Source organism: Rhamphochromis longiceps, linkage group LG7 (genome assembly GCF_057381845.1).
Source record: "Rhamphochromis longiceps isolate RC_006_pf linkage group LG7, R_longiceps_female_GT1.1, whole genome shotgun sequence".
Lineage (NCBI taxonomy): Eukaryota > Metazoa > Chordata > Actinopteri > Cichliformes > Cichlidae > Rhamphochromis > Rhamphochromis longiceps.
Genome location: NC_140563.1, coordinates 63,957,735 through 63,978,744, shown reverse-complemented (window position 1 = coordinate 63,978,744; position 21,010 = coordinate 63,957,735). Strand labels below are relative to the sequence as shown.

The 21,010-nt window shown below is 40.7% G+C and overlaps 1 protein-coding gene across 4 annotated transcripts in view; it reads right to left on the bottom strand.

Annotated features, from left to right (window-relative positions):
- Window positions 1–18,583, bottom strand: part of hipk3a (homeodomain interacting protein kinase 3a) — a 33,792-nt gene extending 15,209 nt beyond the window's left edge. For all 4 annotated transcript variants that reach the window (XM_085414802.1, XM_085414804.1, XM_085414803.1 and 1 more), the window contains exons 1-5: window positions 18,212–18,583; window positions 13,690–14,726; window positions 13,295–13,486; window positions 12,955–13,136; window positions 1,201–1,324 (exon numbers count right to left, since the gene is read on the bottom strand). In XM_085414802.1, the coding sequence (XP_085270928.1) occupies window positions 1,201–1,324; window positions 12,955–13,136; window positions 13,295–13,486; window positions 13,690–14,724 (1,533 nt within the window). In that variant the 5' untranslated portion in view covers window positions 14,725–14,726; window positions 18,212–18,583. The remainder of the gene's footprint in view (window positions 1–1,200; window positions 1,325–12,954; window positions 13,137–13,294; window positions 13,487–13,689; window positions 14,727–18,211) is intronic.
- Window positions 18,584–21,010: the final 2,427 nt, after the last annotated feature.

Below are 21,010 nucleotides of genomic sequence, written 5' to 3'. Positions count from 1 at the left end.
ACCCCCCAGGCTTGATTAAACATCTTAAATACTACGATACTCCAGAAATTCCATGAAAAACACAAATCCTACAGTAACAATTTTACAGTGTGTATGTGTGTACATGTCATGTCTACGGCCTAGAACAAATACACCGACTTGCCAGAGAGCACTGGACTGAGAACCTGCTGATGGTGCACTGAACGCCAACCACACTGTCTATGTGTGCACAAGTGTGTGTTATGTGTGCACGTGTGAGTGTGCGCACTTGTCTACCATCAGGCTTATGTTTATAAATACATTTTGCTGTGTAGAGTGGAACTGCAGTGAGCCTTGGCATAGGACAGCATGCTTTTCGGGACTCGATGTGCACGCGTGAGTGTGTGTCCTGGCATGGCCTTGTGATACAGAGCTGTCAAAGCTCAGCGGATGACTATCAGCTACTCTCTGACTGATGACAGTTCAAAGCATTAGCTTCTTATAGAGGAACAAGGACCTCCAAAAACACTGAGAAACACACAATAAAGCAGGGACGATTTTAAAGAATCGATTGCTTGGTTTGGCAACCAAGCAATCGATTCTTTAAAAAAAACAAAACAAAAAAACAACTACGTTTGATTATTTGATGTTTGAAATTCATGTCAAAACACACAACGGTGTCCCACTTTTTTCCCTTCAAATTTCTAAACCCATGACGGCCTTCATTCTGGACCTCGATGAGTTGACTATGGTCAAATGCAGGATAATCCTGCACTAGTCTGTGAATGTGTTATGGGCCTGTTCCCATGCTCCCTTCTCCCTTGCCGGGGGACTCCGTTTAGGGTCCCTGTTGTATAGTTTAGATCGCCCAACCCTGTGGGAAGATAATCACACACTGCCAGGAACAATTTCCTGATTCACTTAGTCCAGATTAGTATTAGGTGGACTTCATCAAGGATTTGTTGGACCACAGTCATAAAGCAGGAGAGAGATTGGGAAGCAACAACAAATGAAGGTTTAACTGTGTAATAAAAATACTATCGTTAGGCTCCTGGGAAAACACAGCCAAGAATGAATTATACACACTAAATTTATTTTCTGCAAAAATGAGGTTTAATTTTATTTTCTCCACCTTATTCCGCCTTCATTTATGAAAGGTCTCCCTCTTCAGGCTTTCTGTCCTTGAGAGTGTGCATGTGTGTGCGCGCGTTTGTGTGCATGTGTGCGGGAGGGGAAAGTCACCTGGTCGTACTCCAGCGCTCCAGGGTAGAGAGGCCAACCCAAGAAGAGCTCAGCTATCACACATCCCAGCGACCACATGTCTATGGCCTCACAAAATGGCAGGCCCAAAATAATCTCTGGAGCCCTGCAGAGAGAAAAGAGAAAGAAAAGGTTACGCCTGGGAGTTGTTCACCAAGTAGAATCACAAACAGGTCATACTGACACAACCCAGAGAACAACAAAATAAGTATGGATTGACAAGAGTGGAAAGGCTGGGACCGCTGCAGCTTTTGTTGGATGGAGCTCAAAAGAGGTTGAACAGGAATGTTTATGAGAACAAAAAGGTAAAACAGCTCAGCAGACACCAAGCATACACCCAGGGCATTAAAGACAGCCCAGGGACTAGTGGATGAGAAACTTGCACTTCTGGACTTGTCTGTTTAGTTGCATAATTAACCGTTACATTTAGAACACAATGAACTTTTCTGAAACTAAGACCGTTGTGGCAATGTGGGAAGACAGAACCATGAAAACCATTCAAGAAAAACAGATTATTGTAAGAACTTGGCGCATAATTGTTATTTGTTTGGAACAATTTTCTGGTATTTCAGCAAAAAGATCTCTTATGGCTGGTACCCATTTTTAGCATCATTGATGACCAGAGATGGGCAGTAACTAAAACTAAAACCGTGATTTTTTGCGAGAATGTCTCATGACAGTGACGTTAGCAAGTGCGACGTTTGTGACAACAGCTGTGTGCAGATCAACAATGGATCATATATCAAGTGCGGGAGGGAGTATGAGCGTGCAGCGTTTAAAGAGTGGAAGTACTGAGCTTACTTTGAGTTTGATTCCATAAAAAGTGACAAAAACATTAGCGTCCATTAGCATTGTGCGTGGGAAGAAAACTTCTTTTTACAGCGAACCCCCCCACTTCCAAGCAAGCACCGATTTTCCCTGGCATGTTTAACTAAGACATGGTTAAAAACTTTGTTTCAACAATGAATCTTTCTGTATTATACATAAGGAACATTATGAATACCACCATGCTGCCTAGCATATGACTGTCAAAAAGGAACCAATTACCATGTTGTCAGCAGGATATTCTAAGAACTTAAACCAAATACTACATCCATATGACATGCATTCATTCCGGCAACAAAAGAACTAAATCTCTTTCAAAGAATGGACTTTGCCACTTGCGCAATTTACTGGGTCTCGTAATCTTGCAGTAGTTTCTTGAGCTGGTGGATGAAAACAATGCTCTATCAGGCCTGGACACAGCAACTGAGAAACACTGCTGCAAACAGCAACCACTGCTGTGACGACCACAGGGAAAATGACTGTTGCCAAGCAACAACTGGACGCAGGACGATAATGTAACCGCATTACTGGGTGATAAATGGGGCCATCAGTCATCGCACTGTGTGTACATGTCTGTGAGAGTGTCTGCTTGTGTGTAGACACACAAACGCATATGTCAAGTTCATTTTTACAGAGCCCAGGCTTTCTGCCCTCCTTGGCTTGCAGGAAATTACACTTTGCCATTTCCCATTGCTCATTCAGGAGGAAGAAGTTCAGTTACGCAACACCAAAAAGAGCCTTGGGGTAGATGGCCTCAAACATTTACAGAACAGTCCTGTAGCAGGGAATAAGACGGTGATTGTGGGTTTCCTTGTTCTAAACATGCTTGAAGTGGTTGATTTTATCTGACAAACCAAAAACCAACCATTTTTCAAACAAACAGAAAGGCTAATAAAATACTTTTAAAATCTTTACTAAAATAATGAATTAAAAAATGGTTCATACTTATTAAAACAACAAATAAAAATAGATACATAATGTCCCTTGTTGAGAAACTGCAGTCATAAAATAAGACAATGCTGCTGGAGATTACAATCAGTGTATTATTCTGATGTAGGAAGAGGAAACAGTGGTTCTTGTTTTAACTGTCATCACACCCATGTGCTTCTGCTGTTTCCTTAAAGTCAAGAACAGATCACACGGCAGCAACTCAATGCATTTGGACACGTACACACAGTCAAGTTTAAACTGAGCACCAGAAAGGGGAAGAAAGCAGAGTTTAGTGACACTGAACGTAGGAGTGTCCCACAGCTGGTCTACTGGGATTTCCCCCAACACAGCCATCTCTAAGCTTTACAGAGAATGGTCTGAGAAGGACCCAGAAAAATGCTTTGTTATTAATCAACAGAGAAAAACTTCCAGACGGTTTCATGCTGATAGGAAGACAACAGTAACTTAAATAATCACTTGTGAAAATGTTGAATCAGATGGGCTACAATTTGTATGAACTCACCAAAAACATTGCTTTGTCTCCTGAAATCGTAATTTTTGCTGCAACATCTGCACAAGCAACATGAGAGTGTGGTGCCATCCTGCTTTGTATCAACAGATCAGTCCAGTGGTGGTGTAATGCTGTGAAGGTTATTTTCTTAGCACACTTTGGGCCCTTTAGTACCAACTGAGCATGTGCAAATGTGTAAATGTCTACTTGGGTATTGTTGGAAACTATGTCAACAACATAACCATCTTCTGATGGCTACTTCCAGCAGGATAATATGCCACGTCACACAGTTCAAATTGGTTTCTTGAACATAACAATGAGTTCACTGTACTCTAATGCCATCCACAGTCACCAGATCTCAATCCAATAGAGCACCTTTGGGATGTGGCGGAACAGGAGGTTCTCATTATAAATGTGCAACAGACAAATCGTCACCAACAACAGCTTGTTCAAACCATGCCACAAAAAACAAAACAAAAACAAAAAAAACAAAATCAAGGCAGTCCTGAAGGTAAAAGGGCATCTGTAAAGGTACCAGTAAGTAACTGAAAAGTCTTCGGTGACTGTGTCTATTCTTAGCTGCTATTAAATCTAGAGTCAGTAGTAATGATTTACAGTAATTATAAACTACCCAAGTGTTGATGCTCAAATGGTATGGTAAATGGGAAAGACTCCACTACACCTGAAAGTGATTCCTCGAGGCTGACATTTTGAAACGGAAGAGTCAATCTCTCTAGTTTAGACAGTACAGCCCATGTTGGTAAGCTTCAACTGCACTTAAATTTTAGTCAGTATTAAGACCACTCATTTTGTCACTTTATCTAAGGAAGATACAAGATGCTATTCTCCACCAACTACACAAGCAAAAACTCAGTTCAGCTGTGCATTACAGGCCTATAGCAAAAATAAACAGTCCACATGCATATGGTCAAGGGAGAGATGGAGACACACAAAAATAAACCTGAAGAGAGGAGTGTGTATGTGCACATGCATGTGTTGTTGTTGCCCCCCAGAGCAATAGCGGCAGCCTTCCAGATCTATAAAAGCTCGTCACACAACACACAGCTGACACTCCCGCACACACACGCACACACCCACACCCACAGGTGTTTGGCAGGCAAACCAGGTTCCAGAACTAACTAGTCTCACTAGAAAGCAGCAGCTACGACACAAATAAACAGTGCATACAGTATGGCAACACACTGCTGCGGTGTTCAGAGAACAGAAATAACTATGGACACACACACACACACACACACTCACTCTCTCTGGACACGTGTTTAATTGATGTTGATGTGATGGGACTTGGTACAGGACACGTGAACCCTGTGCTTGAACAAACTGCAAGCAGAGCTGATTCATCATGATTACATATCAAACAACGGCAGCATTTCATGTTGCAGGAAACACGTCAACCAGAGCAGCAACATTTGAAGCTTTCTGTTGCATTTTCAAAATGTTTGTAACAATTCCTTAAGACTAACTGATCTTTGCTTCTAATTTGTAAAAAAATAAAATAAAAAACCCAAACAAACAAACTTGTAAGTAATATGAAGGCGACTCAATGAGTTCTCAGGCCACACCTTTACAAACATGGATGCATGCCTGTCATTCATTTGTGACAACAACTAACACATGCTAACAGATTTTTGCTACTTCCTCCTTCCATCAAGCATCTACGAGGCCATATTTGTGATACATGCACACGCACACTTAAGGCCATACTACTCACACAGTTGCTTTATCCTACCTAGTGACAATATGTACACAATTTCTGCACAAATGTGTGGATTGGTGGGGAGGAAATTACCCGACGCTGGTCAGATCTTGGACTAAAAAAAGTTGGCTCAAACAAAACTGACAATGAGGTGATCTGTGGCCAATCCAGTACACTGTGTACTACACCAAATGTCAGCAGCACAGAGGTTGCTAGAGGGAAAGCTAATGCAGTGTAAAATAAGCAAATGAGCAAAGTGACAGCAGCTTTGAGGCATTTCACTTTAGCTACACCAAGTTTTTATTTGTATTTTGTAGGAGTTTTTTAAACTGCAAAACTGCAGCCAAATAAGTTGACATGACTGACTGGTACTCGACATAAGCAGATATCATCAGCCATGGTAAAGGTGTGGTGACTTTATGGCAGACTACATTACAGGATTAGTAAGGAGGAACAACTAACAAATAAAATGACAATTATATTATTTAGTCATCCAGATCAGCCTCAGATATATTGAATATCATCTCAATGGCAGCTACCTGACATTTATTCACCTGTTCACATGATTACATTTCACTGCTTTGTAGAATGTAACCACTATCATTGTTTTACTTCATTAGCATTTAAACACCACAATAATTTTCACTTAGATTTTGTTTATTATCTACACAAACTGCATTTGTATGCGGCTGATTATTATAACATTCACACTAACACAGTAGCCAGTGTTTATAATAATATCAATAGCCATAACAACAAAACTGATCTTATTAGCTTATTAGAAATATAGTGTAACAGTTTAATTGTGTTTAAGTGTAGCTCTGGACACACCAGTTTCAGATTTTTGTACAAACAGCTGCTTCACCACACAGTAGCATAAATAATCCATCTGGAGTCCCCAGAAAAATCAATAAGCTTGCCACACAGACACACAGCTACGCAGATTAGGTGTGTGTACTATCATATCATATAATACAATACAGGTGTACAATTTTACGTGATAAAAAACTGACATATCACGAAATCAGTGTTATAGAGATGCCGTGTGTTTACATTCCCTAGTATCCACAGAATGTGATAAGCCCAGGCATGTCAAAACGATGATTTAATACTGAAAAAGGCAGCTACTTAGACAACCTCTAACAAAGCACAGTACGTTGCAAAATATGCAAGAAAGCCGTTACTGCTAAAGGAAGACACAACAAATTAGTTTCAACGAAGACTAGAGATGCTGGCACCTGGTGATGCGAAACCCAAAAGTAAAGAAATCACTTAAAGCATTGCTGGAGTTGGCAGTCCATATAACAGGAAGTGGAAACGGTGGACGGAAATGACTGGTTATGTGGTGGCAAAGGCAGGGCTTTAAGCAGCTAGTTAAAAATCCCAACTCAAGATTCCCAGGTACAAAATGTTTTTTAGGTTCAGTTTTATTATGTGACAATATTGAGCAGGCTGCATAAGAGCTACAAAGTTAAGTTAGTTACTTAACAGTAACTAAGTCAGTTAAGTACGTTTGTTTTTATTTCTATAGCATCAGAAGTAGGGCTGCACGATTAATCGTTAGAAAATCGCGATCTCGATTCATACGTATGTGCGATCTCATTTCCAAATGACAACGATTTTAAAAAAAAACAAAAAAAACAACAACAACCAAAAAAAATAAATAAATAAAAAAAATTTAAAAAAAGACGACGACGATTGTACCGCATTTTGATCCGGGACGTAATCTGCATGAAAACAAGCGCTCACTCTTCCTGCTCAACAAATGACAAGGGCGGAGCCTTATACCACGTGATACAGAAGCTGTGCGATGCTAAAATTAGCAGGGAAAAAACAACGGAGAGCACGTCAGGGATGACGAGAAAGTGACAGGAGAAAATCCGTCCCGGTCAACCACCCAAACATCAATAACGGGAACCTTATACAGCGCTTCCCTATACACGTCGAACTCCCGCAGGCACAAAGAAATTACGGAGGCTATCACTTATCACCTGACCAAAGATATGGCTCCCATCAACATTGTGCAAAACGAGGGATTTAGGAAAATGATCAACACCCTAGACAAACGCTACACAGTGCCGTCCCGCAACTATTTTTTTTATTGTTGCACTACCTGCTCTATACACGCAGTGTCGAGCAATGGTGGAGACGGAATTTCAAGCAGTACAACATTTTGCGGCAACAACAAAACGTGAGACATTTGTTTTTATGTTTATTTATTGTTTTTATGTTCAGTCTCAACTGTTACGAAGTTGATGTGCAGTTAATAAGTGCAATAAATATTTATACTGGAAAAGAAAATCGTGAGAGAATCGTGATCTCAATTCTAAGCAAAAAAATCGTGATTCTCATTTTATGCAAAATCGTGCAGCCCTAATCAGAAGTATCATCACAAAATTCCTTCAAATATCTTAATACAACTTTGAGTCTATGCTACACAATCCTAACGCAGATGTGTGTACACATAAGCACATACACACAAAAACAAGCGCACACAGGTGAAAAAGGGGTCAGTATATAAAAAGAGAAGTGCAGGTAAATTAGGAACCAGCAAACAAGAGACAGGGAATGTATTTAATGTTTTATCATATACATACACTTAATGTGAGTATCATATATTATTCACTCAAAGTACAAGAAACGTATCATGGAATCAGGTATGGACTTCACTGGCAGGTTTCCCTGCAGACTAAATGTCAGTTAGGAAACATGATACCAAACATGGTTACAACTGATTTCCACAGTTTTACTTCCACAGAGAACGGCAAATAAAAAAAACCCAACAACAACAACAAAAAAGTCATCTTCTAGCCCTACTTTGTAAAACTGTGCCAACGTGGGTGAGGCAGCAACTTAACTCAACATATGGGTACTGCATTTTGAAAAGAAGCTCAAGATCTGCCTAGGACTCTGTCAAATTAGACCTCGACAAAGACACATCTGAATATCTACATGTACAAGATGTACGACACTAGGCGCCAAAGTAAAACATCACTTCAGTGGCAAAGACATCACACCTAGCTTAAGGAAGGCTACACACCCTGCCCCGATCTGCAACTGTGTTAAGATGATAGCAGTCTTTACTTCTACCTGAGCTGCTTAGCTGAATTATTCACATAGCCCAATGCTCCATTTTCACTGTGGGAGGTGGTTTTACGTCAACAACCCCCACAGCACAGAACAGTCACCTCACCAGGCCCTGCTGTGTCATGCTACTATGGCAACATCACATAAGCACATGATGAGCACAAAGGTTTCAGCTACAACTTTCTAGTTACAGAGCAAGGCTTAGGGGAAATCAATAAAGTTCAAGTTCATACCATCACCCTCTCAACTCAAGCACGGTGCTCACTACCAGATAAACCCAAACTATGTTGACATATTGCGCCTTTGACGCCGACAGTGAAAGATAAAATAAAATGTACACACTCACAAATTGTGTAAAATGGATGTGATAATCTTTATAAGAATATAATTTCCGATCCTATAAAGTCTATCCAACTTGAATGCATATTCCTTTACAGGCTTTTGAACATGCAAACAGGAGGATCAAAAAACCCAACCTTTAATTACTGGACATGCTACCACTTGAACCACAGATTACCCAGTGAGTCATAAGTTTTTGTTTAATTACCAACGCAATTAGCAGCAGCATCCAAAAGGAAGTTCACCGTAAATTTACACAAACATTGCTAATAACGGCCCAATATAATATCTCAAATCACAATAATCTTATTACATAAGCTAGTCACAAAAGGCCCTAACTTTACATTTAAGAAAATGTACTTATTAGGGCTGCCACGATTAGTCGACTAGTCACGATTACGTCGACTATCAAAATCGTCGACGACTAATTTAATAGTCGACGCATCGTTTGAAGCTTTGTAAGATCACAAAGGACGCAGGAATGAGTAGTAGGATTTAAGAGTGTAATAACGGACTGAAACAGAAGATGGCAGCACTGCATGTACAAGGATGCCAGCTGCCGTTAAACCCCGAAGAAGAAGAAGCTGTGTCCCAGAATTCATAGCGCAGCCCAGCGCAGTTGTCAACAATGGCGGCAGCTAGTTAGTTTTAACTGTACTCTTATTATTCTTTCTGGGTCACAAAATAAACGTTTAACATATTTTCAGGCGAGAATGTAGCTGTGTAAACCTCAAATATCTGCTCAGTTTATCAAGACACCACATATTTTCAAAAGCGCTCCGACGTTTTCGGAGATGTCTGTTACCCACTAGCTCGTTAGCTAGGCGGGGGCAAGGCTAACTAGAGCCGTGAGAACACCGGACTCCTGGCAAATCGTTTTCAAACCCACCGCCGTCTTTTGCTAGTCAGGTTAAACATATATATAAGTCACTTAGATAACTTAAAAATGTTATTGTTTGGCTTTCTTTAGTATTTTATTTGTTCCTGAGTAAATCGGTTTGGCTGAGATTAAAGTTATAGTTTTTGCACAGCTAAAACTGTCAAGCAGACAGCTGATTATCAGAAGTGTGAGGCGCTGGAGAATATACTCCGGTGTCCTGTTATATTTTAAAAAGCAAGGAGTTTATTAAACTTCACCGAAACAATCTGCAAATTTCATTAAAAATTAATAAACTACCATCTTGTCTTTATTTTTAGTTAGCACAAACACTTCAAGCTGTAAGCTAATGATAGTTATATAAGACCAGATGCTGCTGGTGCAATAAGCTGTACGCTGTACGTCCAATGGATGATGATCTGATTAGTCGACTAATCGCAAAAATAATCGGTGACTAGTCGACTATCAAAATAATCGTTTGTGGCAGCCCTAGTACTTATACAAGCAGTTATGGCTATGCTATTTGTCTGCCCTCACTTTGACATTAGGTGATATGTGAATGCCTTGAAACTAAGTTCTTTTCAGTGAGTGTCTAATGTGATTTATGGTCAGTGCTCTCAAGACTAGAACTAGACAAAACACCAATCTGTTCATTTTTTTGTGGATAAATATAGACTCTTTGTCATGCCAGTAAACACCAGGAACAAAACATTCATACTGGGCCTCATTAAAATGACCTCAGTTTTACTGCCATTTTCAGGGTTTCTTTGTGTTTTAAAAATCTGAATTCTCATCAAAGCCACACTGTTGGCAATGCCATTATCCATGGTGCTGGAAAATCCAGGGAAAACCCAAAAACATTAAGCAAAAAAGCAGAAAAAAGAAAAATCCATCCAACCACTGTGGTGAGGCTGTATCTATTAAGAGCTTCGCTATGGTAACAATACAGCACAGGCATTATGTAACATGAGCATGGGAGATGATACACTATATCCTTCAAACCACTCTCCACATAACCTCACTTACAAACAACGTAACACTCGCACAGAGTGAGCTGACTCATTGAACTGGGTCTTGTATAACAGCAATAAGAAGCAACAGCTACTTTCATCTGCTCCACACGTATAGGAAACAAAATGCACTGCAAAATATTATGACGACATCTCAGTTTGAATACAGACAATTCCCCCAACCAAGCTTACATACATGCTTACCAGTGCACACTGCACGTGCAGTACCAGCTATCATCATGGCTAAGCCAACTCCTCCTCACACAAACCCACAATGGAAAGCAGGTGGGATATACAGCAAGAGAAGAAAGCCATGAAGTACTGGTTTATTTAAAAATAAGACTGTGTCTGGAGTCAGCATATTCTTTCAGCCATACACCACCAGCTAAGATAAAGGTCAAGTTAAAAGGTACAAAATCTCAACATACAAACGTTGAATACTCAGCAAAGCCCCTCTGTGACATTCATGTGGCATTATTGTCAGGCATGTTAGGGCACATTTTATATCCAGGCTCAACAGCTGTTCTATAGACAGGGGCACCACATAGGAACACACCCAGACACACACAGGAATGTCTGAATGTTTTTTCCTGGATCTAAATGTGGGTTTTCACATACCACATTCTTCACTGGCCTGAGTGACCTCTCTGAAATCCACCAGCAGCCCATTTTAACTGCACTATGATCTCACTTTTGCTGCTTCGAGATGAAACACACACACACACACACACACACACACACACACACACACACACGTTCTCCACAGTTAAACAGGTCAAATGAGGAGCAAATCCTTTATGTTATGTAACAGCTGTAGCTCCACACTAAACCTCAGCTCTGGTAGAGGAGGGGGCTGGGGAGTGGCTAGATTTATCTAAAATAGAGAAGTTGCACAAAGCTATTGGTGGAATGTTTGTGCTCTAAGGCTCAGTTTTACATTTACACAAGTTTCTTCACCTCAGGAAACCCAGACTTATGTATCCCCATTTCAACACCACTACCAGAAACACTTTTGAAATAACTGATAATGTGCTACGTTCCTTACAGGGCAATAAAATCAGAACTGCAGAGAGTGTACTGTTGGGTGTGTGTGCTCCATTAGCTGCTGGCATACCCCTTATCCCAGCAGCCTCTGAAGAATTGCACAATGAAGAGTTTGCAACAGTTCACCCGACCCAAATGACCTGCTTGCTGAAACTTGCTAGTCGGAGCTGTGATGAATAAAATTGCCAGCGTTCTGTCCCGTGATTAGCAAAAAGCAAATACTTTTGCTTTGGAAACAAGCTTGGATATCATTATACGTATCACAAACAAGCCTACGAGTCCACAATGAGACGGCTATATACCAAAGAGAGACAAGGTTGTTTTTTTTAGTCGACCTTGTGGTCTACTTTGTTTTTAAGTACAGAAAGTCCTAAATTTATTGTGTCATAATGCGAGCATGTAAGCTTACAGCTTAACAATTTAATTAAGTTCTACATTTCAGTTCAACAATGCGTCCTGAGGTTGGGAAAGCTGTTTCATAAGCACGTTCTTGCTTTCACAGAGGCCAGAAAGACAAGCCAAATATTTCATGACGCTGTTCCTCATATAAACATTTCAGTTCCTCTGCACATTATGCAAGATCAGCCAAGTTAAGGGCGTGATGCACTGAGAACTACTCAGATGTACATCCAGGCATGTACATAAAAAATGCATACAAATACAGAAGGGGGAAAAAACAGCTCCCAAGACATGTCAATGAACTCCCAATGAGAGTGTGCAGGTTGTTACAGACCACGTCATTTTACATAACAGAGAAGGCCTAAACACACAATGCTCAGGCAAGACCTCACTAAGCCCTGTGAGAAACGGGGAGAAACACACAAACAACCATTACCCATGGGAATAAGTCAAATCACTGTGCTAGCATGTTATGAAGACAAATACCATGACATTTCACCTCGTGACATATCTGATCTTCCTAAAAATATTCTACCATGTGAAGCTTATTCTGAACACTTTGTACTACTGGAAACCAGCTGGGTTCAGTCTGATGCATGCACTGATTGGTTTTTTTAAACATATTTAGGGGCCTTTTTGACAAATGTGAGTCCTATTCAAAATTTTTAAAAGCCCATAATTACAGTAAAACTAAAACTTTAATTGTCACATTACAGGAAATAAAAATGTTTACCATAAACATTTATCTCAAAATTAAACATCATGCTTCTCTTATGATATGGTAACTGATAACGCTGCATTAAAACTACAGGGAGTAGTGAAGGCTGCATTCTGATCTACAATAACAAAGCAAGTTTACACAGCAAATTATTTTAGAACAGCTTCAAAATGTCTTTCAAAGTATGAACAGGAATGCCTATCATATCACGCCACACCCACTGGTGAATGACTCCCATGAGTCTTGAAGAATGATTCAGAATTGAGTGAAAGCACTCACCTGTAGTATCTGGACTGCAGATAAGTGGAGCAGACAGCCTTGGAGACATGGCTGGCTGAGCCAAAATCAATGACTTTGACTCTGTAGGGCTGTCTGGAGGGGTCAACCAGCATGATGTTCTCTGGCTTCAGGTCAGCGTGAATCAAACCCAAAGACTTGAGCTTCTTTAGGGCTGTTGCCACCTGCAGGAATTAACACAAATACAAAATATGATTCAAAATGGTGCTCTGCATTTTTTTTAGCCCATTAAAAACTAGGTGTGCCAGCTCTAAAAGCATCATCATACAATATGTCCTGTATCTTATGTGTTTCTATGGCAGAAAAGAAAAGTTTGTTTTACCTGCTGCAGAATAGGCCTGATGATTTTGAGTGGCAGTGGGCTGAACTTGTTCTGTTTAAGAAAGTCATACAGATTTTGCTCCAACATCTCAAACACCAGGCAGGTGTGGCTGCGGTGCTGGAAGCACTCCAAAGCACGCACCACATTGTGCTCCTCTGCATTCTCACTGCTCAACCGTGCCAATATCTCAACCTGGAACAAAAGGAAATAACATAGGCTCAGACTATCAGCTGTTAAAAGATTATGGGAGAGAGAGGAAAAAAAGGCAAATTGAACCGTTTCTGTTGTTCGGTTTTGGTGTGATGCTGCAACAAAACTGTGGGCATGCACAGAGTAACACAGCAGCAGATTTCAGCTAACACACTAACAACAGACAGTAATTCACAGTTCCTCACCTCAATCTGTCCCTGACGTGCATAAGACGGATGGTTCTTCAGTATTTTAACAGCCACCACTTCACTCGTTCCCCTCTTCCAACACTTTACCACCTGGCCAAAGGTGCCACGACCCAGAAACTCCAAAACCTCGTAGCTGTTCTTCTGGGAACACAGAACCTCATGCTGAACTAACTGGTAGTCACCATCTCCTGACCCAGCTCTAGTCACTGTAGCTCCAGCCACTGCCTCGTTACTGCCATTTGGCCTGATTTCAGATCCATCCACCCTGATTCCAATGTCTGTCACACCTTCCACCCTGTTGTGTTGAGCAGGCATCCCTCCACCTCCTAATCTGACAGTGTCTGCAAAGTTCCCAGTGTTGGTTTGCAACATGGCCACTGGAGGAGGAAGTGAAGGCAGAGCAGATACCTCCTCCACTATCTGCATGGTTCCGACACAGTTGTTTCCCTGCAGTTGTTCTCCACTTTCACCTGTCTTCTTTTCACATTTCTGGATGGCAGCTGTGTCTAAAAGTTTGGTGTATCCTCCTGGCCTCGGTACTCTTCTGTTTCTACCACCGTCCTCTTGCGTTCTGATACAGGCCCTACTCAGCAGCCCACAGTCCAGGCCTCCTCCTGCTGGAGTACCACCACTGTCCCTATAAAGCCTCACTTCCTGTGGGCCTCTGCCTCTGCTCTGGCAAAGAGACTGCTGATCCTGGGTCCGAGTTGGACCTTCTCCTAGGTTCTCTTCACTCTGTATTCCTGCAGTCTGCAATGCCCACAGCCCCCCTTCTCCGAGCTGTATTCCTGCGTGCAGTCTCCCTGAATCAGCCCCGACTGAGGATGGGACAACGTTGTTGGGATATGCAATACCGTAGTTGACTCCGATCACATAGGTTTTGGGTGGTGGTCGGTGCTGAAAGGCTCTGCTGGTGTTATTACTGCGGTGGGCTTCACCTATATGTCTGCTGGTACCACTACTGCTGGTTCCTAAGGCACTTGTTTGAGCTGAGTGCATCTGTGATGGGTAGACCAAGACTTGTGAGGCCATACCTAAAGAACAGAAACACAAGCCACATTAATCATTTAAAGCATGGCAAAACAAACTCACACCAAAATGCTACATTCAAAAAAAAGTAAAGAGTAGAACCAAAGTTTTTTCTTCTCCTTCACCATTCTCTCGAGCCAAGATTTTAAACAAAAAGAAAAAAAAAATACCAAAGGACACCAGAGCAAATACACATTAACTCATCATTTCACCATTACAGGAAAGGGGAACTGGCCTCCTGTAATGAGAGATGGGGGAAGCCCGCTGCATCTCTGGCCTGTCTCTGCATGCTATACTCAAGGGTCAGTTTCACACAAGCAGAACCACACTGCAAGCAGTACTGGAGGGGAAAATAATCCACCATAAAGGCACGATGAGTTATCAACCAGTGACATTTTACAAATATGGCAATGATACTGAAGTAACAGTGCTTATTTAGATTAGCATCAAAACCAAAATCAGAAGTAACACCATCTGTAAGAGAGGACGCTGAACTGTAGTAGCTACTGCTTTACTTTATGGCCTTTGCAATGCTGTAGTCCAAATGATCTAACAACGATTCTTTGATTAAGGCACACCTCACTCCCAAATCCTAGAAGCATATTAGATCAAAACATGCATTAAAGAAACTTACACAATCTTCATGTCAAGCACTCACTTTTCTATTCAGTGCTTTCTACTTTAGGTAGTTGTCTATTACTGATGTTCATGTATTAATGGAAACATTTGTTCAGCATACAATGTGATCTATGCTGTAAAAATGTAAGAGTTCACATTTCTAAAGTCAGAACACTGTGGTAGCACACCAGGCGTATACTAGCTAAAGTGTGATAACATGGTTAGAAACCAATGTGACACAATGTGGGGGTCATGATAACTGTGTATTGATAGTATTAAAGTATTAAATATTCATGTCATGCCTATAGCACAAATAGGCTTTCTCAAACTGTTTTTATGCTTTTGTAGAGTTACAGTTAGACTCATCACCTCCATCCACTCGGATTTCAATTTTAATTTCCCAAAACAAACGACAACAAACACATTCAGTTATAGAGCCAACTAAAAGAATACAGACTTTTTTTCTTAAAGATTTTGTACAGATATCTTTTTTGGTGTGTTTCTTTTTTACCAAAATAATTGTGGAGTGAAAATTTAATACTGTGATAGCCCTGGAGCACAATCTACAATGTTTATTAATGTTAGATGCTTTGTTGAATTGGATTACATGTTTTAAATCACAAATGACACTGACGTTATAGACCAAGGTTTAGGCCAGTTTTCTCAGCTGACAGTTCAAATCAAATTCTAATTAGATGTAGGCCTATTCAAACAACATGGATGTGTATTCAATGTTCACAAAAAGACAGAAAGGCAGTATAATTTTATGGAAATCTAAAGCATAAATTTTACTGATGGTTTTTATTGGGTAACTGAATTTATAAGAGATGGGGTATGGGCAGGAGGCTTTTTTTGGGGAAAAAAAAAAAACTTTCAGCAAAGTGTAATTCAAGTTGTCTTGATAGGATTAGGACTGTTCCATGACCACTGGGCTCTGACCAGCCAGTATCAGGTTTCTTTTAGACTAGATCAGGTGAGCAAGGACTAACTGGTGGAGAAGTGGAATAAGAAGAGGGTCTCACCACACTGAGTGGGGTTGAAATCAACCAGGTAAGACTACTGTGGCTTGATCCGTTTTTATATCTGAAAACAAACAGCAATCTTTTAATTAATCCTTTATTTTCTCTTCCAAACTGAAAAAGTACCTAATGCCCCCAAAGCTGAACAAGGACTTTTGTTAACCCTTAAACTCTTTTAAGTGAGCAATGTCCATCTGTCCCACAAAACAGTTAAATCATTGACTAGAGTGGACACATTAGGCCGAATTATTAATTATTCAGACCTTAATGAAGCACTGCTGGCATTACTCACATCTCCCTGGAAGTTAGGAATATACAAACAAAGGAAAGTGATTATGCAGCCAAAGAACAAACATGCTTGATTTAGTTTTACACCAAATAGGATATGATTAGAGAACAGTGTTAGCCATTGTGTAACATACATATTTTAACATCCCATTGTCTAATGCTACACACTACTATAAAATATTTGCCTTCATTTATTCTTTTCCTGCAACTTTCCTTTCATTGCAGCAAGTCTGTACACCGCGATAACAGGCATAGGCAAAGGCTGCAGCCATACTTCCTGAATGCCCGTGTTTGGCTGGGTTACATTGGGACTCAGGTGATTCCAGTTTGACGCTCATGAAGCCGGCTGCGTTAAGCACAAAATTTCATTCCAAGTGCCAATGCAGGTTGAGACAAGCAGAGGGGTGTGCCTCAAAGTCAACATTAAAATAAAACACACCTCTTATTACCAGCAGGGCTGATGTGTTTCACTAGACAAACTGCTGATGGACAGTAACACTTGCAACCACACTTTTCTCTCTCAATATAGATCTGTATTCAGACTCTGGTTAACAACAATATTACTCAGAGCAGAAATGAGCTGGCAAATAGCTGTGGAGTGTGGCTGTAATTAAAATTCTTGCTGACATCATTGTAGTCTAAAACCAAACCCATATTTTTCCACTGCCTCCCTCACCGCTACCTTTCTTCATTCAACAACTACAGCAGCAAATTTAGCAAACACTAAAAATAATCTGATGGTGCTACAGGAAAAAAAAAAAAAAAAAAAAAAAAAAAGGCGACACCACCATATGGCTGATGCCAACATCTCCACCTTCCTACGCTTGCCAATATGTCATTCCAGTCTCTGGGGGCCACCGACACAGCCAGTGCTGCTCTGCCTTCTCACTGCCAGGCTTAGGTAGCCTGATATCCCCACAGGATGACGAGACCCAAGCCTGAAATGGAGAGCCACGACACACACAAGTGTTTGCGTGTTTGTATGTGCTCACGGGTCCAGCTAGCGTCCACCCCACAGTTTGTTACTGATCAATCTAGAGGCATGTTAGCACACGGGGAGGGTGATGTGTGCCTGGCTGTGTGTGTGTACGTGTTTGGGGGATGGGCAACACCAGCCGAGACACCTGTTGGAACTTATAAACTGACAGGCAGCAAAGTAATTTACTCAAACTCACTCAAAAATACAAGTGCGAACTTTTACAGGTGTTATATCTTTACTAAGGGACAAAAATGTGTCAAATAAAGTCGTTTTTTCAGTACATAACTTTTTCAAGTTAGCATAAGTTAACAAAATGCATAGCTAAAGTTACTTAAAAATGAACACACATGAAAGGGCACACTAAAACCACACACCTGAATAGCTACCGTGTGCCCTAGCTCTAATTAAGCACGTTTTTATCGCCAACAGTTTCCAGCTACAGGGGACAAATCGAAGTTAGCAGCTGTTAGCAAACAAGCTAGCCATGAGCGAAGTACTGTCAACGTTAAAGGGACATATGAAACAAACACCAGCGCAGCACACAAAGTCCATTTGACGCCCAGCCTTGCCAGATAAGGTGACATACCTTCAACAAAACCAGTAAATCGTATCGCCCAGGGTGTGAAAGAGCTGGCTAGCAACGAGGACCCGCACCACAGTCGATTCCTGCAACGGTGCTGCTCCTGCTGCTGCTGCTGCCATCTTGTTCAACGACGAGGACACACCGAGCGACTTTTCGCACATTTGAAGCACTAAATAACGCAAATAACTATCTATTACGAGAGCCCGACGTGACCCATGCTTTCCACAGCCGTCTCGGGTTGCGCCGAACGTCACTCTTGTGCCTGCTTAGGACAAGGAATCCGTGTTTCTAAACTTTTGCATGTTAATACGCCTCGTCCCCCACGGAGATAGCTGCTGGCGGGCGGCTAGCTGTTGCTGCTGGTTCGGTAGCTTGTTGCTTCTCCGCATGTGTGGAATGTTGGGGAGGGCAGAGGGAGGGGACAGTAAAATAATAACAGTGCTGTCTCCATGAAACACTGACTGAGCTGCAACGTTTGATTTCTGTTTAGATGTGCCAGAATTAAAACTTGTTTTTAACAATCTGTTCATTTCATCATCTTTTGAACTTTATTACAGTACTATGAATTTGTATCCACTCCAAAAAAAGATGCTTTGTTTTTACACGCATGGCTTCATCAGCCCCCATGTTCACCACAAGTCAGTTGATAATGTTTATACTTCTTTTAGCTCATTCTAGCTCACTGTGCTGGCATGATCCCCATGTTTAAATAAAACACTCTCTAGCTGAGCTGTGACAAAGAAAATGGCACAAAGGACAGTCGGTGGCATGTAATAATACACCAACACAGGAGTACTGGTTGCTTCTGGTTCTCTGGTCCTAAATTAAAGTTGCCTTTTGTGTTAGCGGTGATCAGCTGAAGCTTCTGTGTGCTGCTATTTTTGAGTCTTTTTAGGGAATCAAACAGAATCACTCATCGGTAATAACTGGATTGCACACCAAAGTGATAAACACAACACTCAAAGATGTTTAATTGTTGTTTAATTCTTAAATAAAATGTAAATTCAAATGTTTTGTTTTCTTCTCCATCACATCCACAGTTAGTATGCATACAGCTGGGGGAATCAGATCACATGTATATTGATGCAGAATAATTGAAAGCAATAATTGCAAGTGTCATTTTGCACATTACTTCATAATACTTTGCTGAATGTAGCCATCATATTAGGTACACCTGTTCAACTGCAAATATATAAGCCAAATAGCATTGCATTGTAGCAACCTGCTTTTCAAGCTGAGCATCTGAATGGCAAAGAAAGGTGATTTATTAAGTGACATCTCAGTATTTCAAAAACTGCTTATCTACTGAGATTTTCCCACACAGCCATCTCTAGGGTTTTTGGAGAACGGTCCAAAAAAGGGAAAATATCCACTAAGCAGGAGTTCTGTGAGCAAAAATACCTTGTTGATGTCAGAGGTCAGAGGAGAATGGCCAGAGTGCTTCAAGCTGATAGGATGGCAACAGGAACTCAAATAACCAAGCCATGCAGAACAGCGTCTCTGAATGCACAACAGTCCAGCCTTGAGACAGATGTGCCACAACAGCAGAAGTCCACACTGGGTGCCACATCTATCAGATAGGAGCAAGAAACAGAGGCTACAATTTGCACAAGCTCAACAAAATTGTAGTTTCATTTTATGCTGTGACGTTCAGATGGTAGGGTCTGGATTTGGCGTAAACAGTATGAAAACAAATGTTTTTGACTAACTTTTAGAATATTTGAATTTAATTCAAATATTACATGAACTCTTTGGGAATGTCAGCCTTTTTCTTTCGTTATTCCTTCCTCTTGAAAGGTTTAAAAGCAACTGTAAAATCTAAAATCATAGTGTATAATTTTAGATATGAAGATTGTTTTTAATACATGGCTGAAAATCCTTTGCAGTCAATGACTGCTTGAAAGTGCACCACCTCCCTTGATATGTTATGCCAGGCCTGCACTTCTGTTAAAACCCTTAAATTAAAGCTGAAAATTTAAAAAAATTATAATTGTCCAATAACGTTCAGAGCTTACTCTATGTAGATTTAGTAGTAATTAAGATTACGGACAAAATGGCAGCCAGGCAGTCATAATATAAGTGAAACAAGTTAGCTATTGGATTAGCCAAAACACACCCCAGTGCAGTTCAGGACAAGACAATGCATGTTAGCGTTACAACAGTGCGAACTTAGTCAGCTCTAAAACATTCAAAGTGCATGCTCCCATCATGCTGTTGCACTTATTTCTTGGTTTCTTTGTAGGCATGTTCAAAAACATTAAAATAGTGGTCATAATTGCCAACAAAACTTAATTCAAACACACGCTGTTTTGAAGAATAAGTACAAGTCTCCCTCTGGTTATAAATTGCTCTTATGCAAGTATTTGATCGCACGCTTTTTATTGCACAAACGCAACGCCTTGTACTGGTTTTTAAATTTGAGATCTGGCGCCACCTACCGCTATATAAGTGTATTGCATGCAAGCAGCCTAGCGATACACAGAAGAATGCACCAAATCTTATTGGAGTTAATAATGAGAGCTCTATTATAAAATCTTTAAACGTTTTATTTCCCTCACAGTGTTTTTGATGAACGCAATCAAGCTCTTTGATGTGAAGATGGATTCAAAAATAAACACAGACTGCTGTGTGGGACGTAACGCTTTATTGTCATGTTCAACGAACATTCAAAGTGTAGTCAGTGTGATCAGTCAGAGTGTTATTCATTTGGGGAATGGCTGACGTCATTCTGCCTGAAGGAGTGAAACAGTGTTACAACCAGCTGTGTGGTAAGTTGTAAAATATGCACGAGAAAAGCCAAAC